The 8,577-nt window shown below is 38.5% G+C and overlaps 1 protein-coding gene across 2 annotated transcripts in view; it reads right to left on the bottom strand.

Annotated features, from left to right (window-relative positions):
* Positions 1–340: 340 nt before the first annotated feature.
* Positions 341–8,577, bottom strand: part of MICAL3 (microtubule associated monooxygenase, calponin and LIM domain containing 3) — a 441,368-nt gene continuing 433,131 nt past the window's right edge. For both annotated transcript variants that reach the window (XM_030213784.1, XM_030213786.1), the window contains 2 exons: positions 1,639–1,712; positions 341–1,402 (listed from right to left, as the gene is read on the bottom strand). In XM_030213784.1, coding sequence (XP_030069644.1) covers positions 1,218–1,402; positions 1,639–1,712 — 259 coding nt within the window. In that variant the 3' untranslated portion in view covers positions 341–1,217. The remainder of the gene's footprint in view (positions 1,403–1,638; positions 1,713–8,577) is intronic.

The raw sequence follows: 8,577 nt of genomic DNA, 5'->3' as shown, positions 1-8,577 counted from the left end.
GCTGGTGTGTGAATCCAAGAAAGGGATAAAAGAAACGTACATAAGGAAAAGGTTTACTGCCTACACAACAAAGTTTCAAGAATAACTCCACCTCTGTACCAGAGTTATTTAGGCGCTAGAAAAAGTATTCCAATGTTTCAGTGAAGAATACTTGCAACTCTGCTCTGAAAATAATCTAGAGCTCTGATTTGAAAGTAGCATCTTGAGTTTTTGCATATGAAAATGCATTAGTTTTATAACGCCAACAATAACACTACTAATACCACTAATAAATAGATACAGGTAATATCAGTCTTATATCTCAGACATATTTGGTGACCAACAACAAAAGCTCCATCAGTCAAGAAGCTTTTTTTATTTTCTTTCTTTTTATATGTAAATATTACTCTCCTTTCAAGTATTAAAACAATAAGTTAAGTTACAAGAGGTGGTCAAAATGCCTGACTAGATCTAGTACAATGTGTACACAAAAAACACAAATGTTAAATAGTTTCAGAACCCATTTGCAAACAATATTTCATCATCAGTTCTTTTGTTATTGTGTGAAAAAAAGACTAAAAACCCATTTTTAGGGTAGCAGCCTGGCGACTTAAAAAAAAAATTACCATTGTCACAGAAGAGGCATTTTCCAGTGTCAAAAAGTCACCATAAGAAAAAAAAAATAGAAATCCTTTTCATAACATATGATATATTTAGTGTGTAGTTCTGAGGATATAGCTCCTCCTCCTCTCCAAAAACAATATCACACTCTGGAGATGATCATAGGGAGAGCTTGTCCTTACCTCCTGTAGTCACAATTAGGGTCTCTGAAAGGCAGCATTGATTAAAAAAAAAAATCAGTGTAGAAGATTTAAAGCATGTTTAACACACTTCCATGCTTCGGTATATCCATGCATCATGGTCCATTTAAGCAGTGCCTTAAAGGCTTATAGGAAATCTGCCAAAGGCAGCTAATGCACGTGAAAGCTTGTATAAAACGAAGAAAATAGATTGCTCTTCTGTTATCTTTCACAATACCTCATTGCCCCCTTGTCACTTCTGCAAGATTTTCAAGAATATTGAATATTCTCAGCTAGGACTCAAGTGAATTAAATCACTCGGCTAGGCTTCGTAAAAGTCTGATCATTTGTAACTATACACTCTCATTATCCTTTGCTGTGGGTGGCTGTGACATATATAGCAGGGGTTAATCAATGTGGAAGAACAGGTGTCAAAGTTCAGGACCAATTCAAGTTGAAGCCTTTGGATAGCATGACAGCTTCCAGATCTTTGTCCTCCTCTTTCTCCCGTAACCGCTGTTCCTCAAGAAGGGCCACCAAAGCATCTCTCTGTTCAACCACCTCTAGCATTTCATTCAAGATTCTTTTCTCATCAGTCAACTCCTCCTCAGTCTTAAGATGATCTGTAGAGAGTGCGTATCAGGAGCCATTATATAACATCACATAATACTCAATAAGTTTTCACACACAGGCAAATCTGACTTCTGAATGGCCAGTGAGAATGAGTAATATTAACCTAGGCCTCTGTAAACGTATGTATAGTCATTATATTATTAAAGTGCAACTGATTTATGGCACTCAATTTCAGGAGTTGTCTACTTTTAGTTTATATCGTTAGGATTGTTCTCTTTGGCCTTACCCTCCACTGCCATACGCTCACGAAGCTCCTGTTGCAGTCGGCTCTGTCTATCTTCTAGTTCCAGCTCTCGAGCACTGCAAAATAAAAAGGTGCAAAAGTGGATTTACAGTTTCCTTGGAAGTTAGGAGACATCATGCATAAGGCATGCACACATGCAATGAAAATAAACCAGTCCCAGAACACAATTCAGAGATTCTTCCTTCTTAAAATTCTGTTAATCCATAGAAGTCTCTGGAAGCTTATATCAAGTCTATGACCAATGTTACAGCATGTCCGTTCTTCCCCTTTCCAGAAACTTTTTTATATTAGAGACATTACTGAAATTTCCATAATTGTGGGAAAGTGATTTTCCATTTGCATTCTATAGATTATTTTCTTATCCAGCAATGAGAGATAAACATGACATATTGTTACAATATAAGGAGCAGAGACTAATGTTGCCTGAAAACCTCATCTACATTATCATCTTTGGTTAATTCAAATGCTTGGAGGTGCATCAACCTACCAAAAACCCAGTGCTTTCACACCAGAAAATCAATACCCAACATGCCTCTAAGGTTATGAACAGAGTATAGATGTGATAATGAGAAAAGAATTAAATACTGTGGCAATACAGACAATTTTTCATTCAGTTCCAAGGATATGCTTAAAGAACGCTGGAAACCACATACAGACTTAATTGGCCCAACTTTTTTTGGCAATCCCAGAAAACTATTTGTAAATCTAAGTGCTTTGAAAATGAGCCCCATAATATCCTGGTAGCATGCTCAGTACAGCAAAAAGGTGTGGTGTTATTAGTGTGATCCCAAAAACATGATAATCCAGGAGGGGCAGGGGCGTGTGTGTGAGATAGTTAACAATATTTTAAAGTTAAGTTAAGCCTGACCAATCTAGGCATTGAGATATACTATCCACCTTATAATTGAAAGAGAAAAACGCCTAGATTTCGACCCAAATCGGGAGATAGATGTTTATCTCACAAAAACGAATAAATCGGTATAATGGAAAGCCGATTTTGGACGTTTTCAACTGCACTCCATCGCAGAAGTGTACAAAGTTGATGGGGGCGTGGCGAAGGTGGAACTGGGGCGTGGTTATCGGCCGAGGAGAGATGGGCACCTTTCGCCGATAATGGAAAAAAAGTATGCGTTTGTAGCTAGAATTTAGGGCACTTTTCCTGGACCCTGTTTTTTCACGAATAAGGCCCCAAAAAGTGCCCTAAATGACCAGATTACCCCCAGAGGGAATCGGGGACGACCTCCCCTGACTCCCCCAGTGGTCACTATCCCCCTCCCACCACAAAAAATGATGTTTCACAACTTTTTATTTTCACCCTCAAATGTCATACCCACCTCCCTAGCAGCAGTATGCAGGTCCATGGAACAGTTGTTAGGGGGTGCAGTGGACTTCAGGCAAGTGGACCCAGGCCCATCCCCCCCCTACCTGTTACAATTGTGCTGCTTAATGCTTAGTCGTCCAACCCCCCCAAACCCACTGTACCCACATATAGGTGCCCCCCTTCACCCCTTAGGGCTATAGTAATGGTGTAGACCTGTGGGCAGTGGGTTTTGAGGGGGGATTTGGGGGGCTCAACACACAAGGGAAGGGTGCTATGCACCTGGGAGCTCTTTTACCTTTTTTTTTGTTTTTGTAAAAGTGCCCCCTAGGGTGCCCAATTGGTGTCCTGGCATGTGAGGGGGACCAGTGCACTACGACTCCTGGCCCCTCCCACGAACAAATGCCTTGGATTTATTCGTTTTTGAGCTGGGTGCTTTCATTTTCCATTATCACTGAAAAACAAAAACGCCCAGCTCACAAATTGTCGAATAAAACATGGACGTCTATTTTTTTCGAAAATACGGTTCGGTCCGCCCCTTCACGGACCCGTTCTCGGAGATAAACGCCCATGGAGATAGACGTTTTCGTTCAATTATGCCCCTCCACATATTATATCTAACAAGTATCCAATAATATATAATAGAACGTTTTGTTATCGGATTCTAATCCAAAATTAAGCATTTAAAAATCAGGTCTGACTGTATTAATATGTTTATATATAGTAAATAGGGCTGGTTACTAAAGAACATTTTTTTACTCTGATTACAGCCTAATCATATGCATAAGAACATAAGCATTCCATACTAGGCCAGATCGAAGGTTCTTCAAGCACAGTATCCTGTGGGTCTAGTGATGTTCTTCTGCTGTTGTTTCTATAATAGAATGGTTGGCTGTGTTCTTTCGGGTTTTCTACAGAATCCCTATGTCCCACGAGGATCAATGGTATTTGATCATTTTTATTGGTTTTACCATGCATTTACTATATCACATATCCTATATGTAAAATTTGGTTTCATTGCTATTGTAAACTAGGCAGCATTTGGTTTGAAGCGATAAGATTCTCCTGAAGCAGCAGTAGCAAAACAGGGCTGCTGTCGGGAATTGCTGTGAGGATCCTCCGTGGCAGTGCTGAGACGCGCTGGAGGGTGCTGGCTCTGCCATTGCTGTGCCGGCCATTTCCTCTATTTATTTATTGGTGCTTATATTCCACATGATCCGAATGTAAGTTATTCAGTTCTATGTGGATTACAATAGTTAAGACTAGAAATGTGTACAATACACTGTTACAAGCATGAAGAAAACATTAACATTTTTGAATTGAGCAAACTAATAATGTATCATAACATTTACTGTTTAGTTCATTGTTTAACAATGCAAAACATTTGTTGATAAAGAATGCCTTGAGAAATTTACAAAATATGAGATAGTTGGTAATACTTTTTATCTCACTAGGGACAGTGTTGCACCATTTTGAACCTGTATGTGAGAAATTTCTATTCAATATACAAAGTGGAGGGTGAAGGAATCTTTGAGTTGCACACCATTATAAAAAGCTCAGTGAACATTGAATATCAAGGCTATTTTTGATTTTTGCAGTTATATTTTATGTAAGAAAATTATTTGTAATTGAAGCAGCAGCATGTTATTTAACCACTATGGCTGGGGTTGTTTTCCTTGGAGCTTTTCTAACCGTTGACGTTTCCCTTGTGGTTTTGGCTTTACTTTCAAGGTATATTGAGGTCTTTTCTCCAAGTATTTTCCTGCCTCCATGTTGTCTAATCTGTATCTGAATGTAGTTTGTTTGTTGCTATTCTTGATTAACATTCAGCTCCTATTATTTTTTTGTTTTCATTGCTATTGTGCCCCCTCCATAGCACTGAAACAGTACTCATTACACTCCTGGCCAAATTCAAGCAGGAAATAGCAACAGGTAAAAACATACTTCTCCTTCAATTCGACATGTCTAGTGCATTCGACATGGTAAACCATAATATACTACTACTAGATTACTTCGGTATTGGTGGAAACATACTTAGTTGGATCAAGGGTTTCCTATCCACCAGGACATACCAAGTGAAATCAAATTCAAACATATCATCACCGTGGAAAGCCGACTGCGGAGTACCTCAGGGGTCACCACTATCACCGATCCTCTTCAACCTAATGATGACTCCACTAGCCAAGTCCTTGTCCAACCAAGGCCTCAACCCATTCATCTATGCAGACGACGTCACAATATACATACCTTACAAACATGACCTGACAGAAATCACCAATGAAATCAAGCTCAGCCTAAACATCATGAACTCATGGGCAAATGCATTCCAACTAAAACTCAATACAGATAAAACACACTGTCTCATCCACTCATATCAATACAATACGAACAAACCCACTAATATAAACAGCCCAGACTACACACCCTCCCTATCTCAGACAGCCTGAAAATTCTTAGCGTTACTATCGACCGTAACCTTACACTTGAGAGCCAAGTTAACTCTACAACTAAGAAAGTGTTCCATTCAATGTGGAAACTCAAACGCATGAAACCATTCTTCCCGAGGGAAACATTTCGTAGCTTGATACAATCAATGGTACTAAGCCATGCAGACTACTGCAATGGAATCTACGCAGGATGCAAAGAACAACTCATAATGAAACTTCAGACCACTAAAAACACAGCAGCCAGGCTTATATATGGAAAAACGCGATTCTAAAGTGCCATCCCCTCCGAGAAAAACTACACTGGCTACCAATCAAAGAACGTATTGCTTTCAAAACTGGCATCCTGGCCCATAAAATTATCTACGGCGAAGCCCCGGGCTACATGACAGACCTCATAGACCCACCAACAAGAAACACAATCGGATCATCATGAACATACCTAAATCTCCACTACCCAAGCTGCAAAGGATTCAAATACAAATCAACTTATGCATCCAGTTTCTCCTACAAAAGCACACAACTGTGGAACGCACTACCAAAAGACGTGAAAACAATGTACGACCACCTAAACTTCCGGAAATCACTAAAAACCAACCTGTTCAAAAAGGCATACCCCATCGACCCAACTTAAGTGCCTAAACCCTGCAACACAATGAAACCAAAATTTGTAATAGACTATGCATAACTCTTCCTCTCTACGATTCCCCAATGTGTCTCTAACACATGAATCTTATCCGACCACATCAACTCCATGTATTTTTTTCTCTACCGGAGATGGCAAACGCCTCTACGGTACAATGTAAGCCACATTGAGCCTGCAAATAGGTGGGAAAATGTGGGATACAAATGTAACAAATAATAATAATAATTATTCATAAATTTGCTATTTACAGTTTTTATGTAATTATCTATTCAGTTATTAATTGCTGCTGTTCATATATTGGTCTAATTGTTTTTATTCCATATTTACATACACTTTTTTTTATAAACATCTTCACATTGTCACCAGGCTGGTGCCCATGTTGTGACCACCACTTCTATAGTTTTTATGTTTTTCACTTTTAATATTAATCCCAACTGCTGTTAAGTCATCAAAGCTTCTTAATAAGAAGGCTGTAGGAGGTTCTCTTTTAAAACAGGGGTGATACATTTTTATTTTTACATTTGTTTTTAGTTTTTCTAACATTCATTCACATGTTCATATACACTACTCCATTTACATTTCTAAAGTCTGGTGAAATACTTTATTTGTGTCATGCATCTAAGGCTCCATTATTTTGTTACCAGACACACACTTGGTTTATATTTTATTTTCTTGGAGTATGTTTTTTATTTCTGGGCACAGAGGTGTTTACACATTTTTTTAAATATGGGATTATGCCATCATCCACTGTTTCTGCAGTACAAGCTGCACCTTGACATCTTAACTCCTTCTATTAGTATTTATGTTACTAAGCACAATTGTTTACTTTCTCTTAACAGAAGTCTTGAGTCCCCACCGGACCGACTTCTTATATTTTTAAATAATTGTGGAACACACATTTTTATGCAGTTTGTCTACCATTAGTGCCCACTTCACATCGGCAATGTTGTCATAGCAACCACTGATGTCTATTTGACATCAGATGTTGTTTAGGGGGAGCGTGTTCCCATGCTATTTATATTAGCTTTTGGAGAGCGGATAGCTTGACTTCCTGAGATGCTGTCCTTTTGATTTTGTGACAGCGGCATAGTGTAAGTCACCAATTTTGTTTTTGCCTTGTTAAGCATTACAGAGTATGCAAATGCGAGCATTATATTTTAGTTTAACTCTCTTGGACTCAACTACTCCATCCCTTTTGGTTTTATTTCAGTGGTGCAGTGCAATATAATATGGCTTTTTTAGCAACCTATAATATGTGATTGAATGGTACCTTTGTTTTTCCCTCGTTTGGAGATTGAATGGTACCTTTGTTTTTCCCTCGTTTGGAGATTGAATTGTACCTTTGTTTTTCCCTCATTTGATAGTTTGGTGCCCCTTATCATTATTATTAGTCCACCTTTTTGGGGAGGAGAGTGTCTGTCCCTAAAGTTGAACTCTAAGATACCCAATGGAGTTTTAATGTATTAGTTTTCCTTTATTTGATATACCGCAGTAGGCACAGGCTAACACAGCAGTTCACAATAATCTTTAACAAAAAGAGGTCCAGAGTAAGAAATAAATACAATATACATAGAAAAAGGTAAAAGTGTAAACAGAAGAGTAAAAGTTAAGAAAGGGAAAGGGCTAAAGGGAGACAGAAAAAGAAAGGGAAGGGGAGGCAGGCTAAGAATTCAATCACAGTGCTCCTGGGGGGAAACAAAAGGGACTTTCAGCAAAAAAAAAAACCATATGATAAAACCATACACTCACCTAAAAAAAATACATTTAAAGGGCAATTTTGAATTCCCCATGGGACTGGAATTGCCGCAACTCAATAGGGAGAGTATTCCAAAGAACTGGTCCTGCCACTGAAAACATCGTTTTCCAAAGAGTGGCCAAGGATATTTATTTATTTAATACATTTATACCTCACATTTTCCCACTAGTTGTAGGCTCAATGTGGCTTACACATAACCGTAGGTAGGCTACAGTTCAGAAAAGTACAATTAAACAATGTAATAGTAGATAGTAATCAAATAGGTATCATATAAAACAGCAAAGATAATAAGATAATACAAGATAAAAGGGTCAATGAATTTTGTTGAAACCAAGAGGTAATTTAGGTTGAGTCTGGAAGGTAAGCCTTCTTGAACAAGGTGGTCTTCAATAATTTTCTGAAATTTAGATGATTCTGAGTTGATTTTAAGATTTTGGGTAGTGCATTCCAAAGTTGTGTGCCTATGAAGGAGAAGTTGGATGCGTAGGTAGATTTGTATTTTAGGCCGCTGCTGTCTGGATAATGTAAATTTAGGTAGGATCGTGAGAAACTGGAACTGTTTCTGGGTGGCAAATCAACCAGATCTAGTATGTATTCAGGAACTTCTCCGTAAATAATCCTATGAATCAAGGTACAGACCTTAAAGGCGATATGTTCCTTAATGGGAAGCCAGTGTAATTTTTCATGAAGGGGCTTGGCAGATTCGAATTTTGATTTTCCAAAGATCAGCCTCGCTGCTGTGTTCTGGGTGGTCTGA

The sequence above is a fragment of the Microcaecilia unicolor genome, chromosome 9 (genome assembly GCF_901765095.1).
Source record: "Microcaecilia unicolor chromosome 9, aMicUni1.1, whole genome shotgun sequence".
In the NCBI taxonomy this organism is placed as follows: domain Eukaryota; kingdom Metazoa; phylum Chordata; class Amphibia; order Gymnophiona; family Siphonopidae; genus Microcaecilia; species Microcaecilia unicolor.
This window is presented reverse-complemented; position numbering and strand designations above follow the sequence as displayed.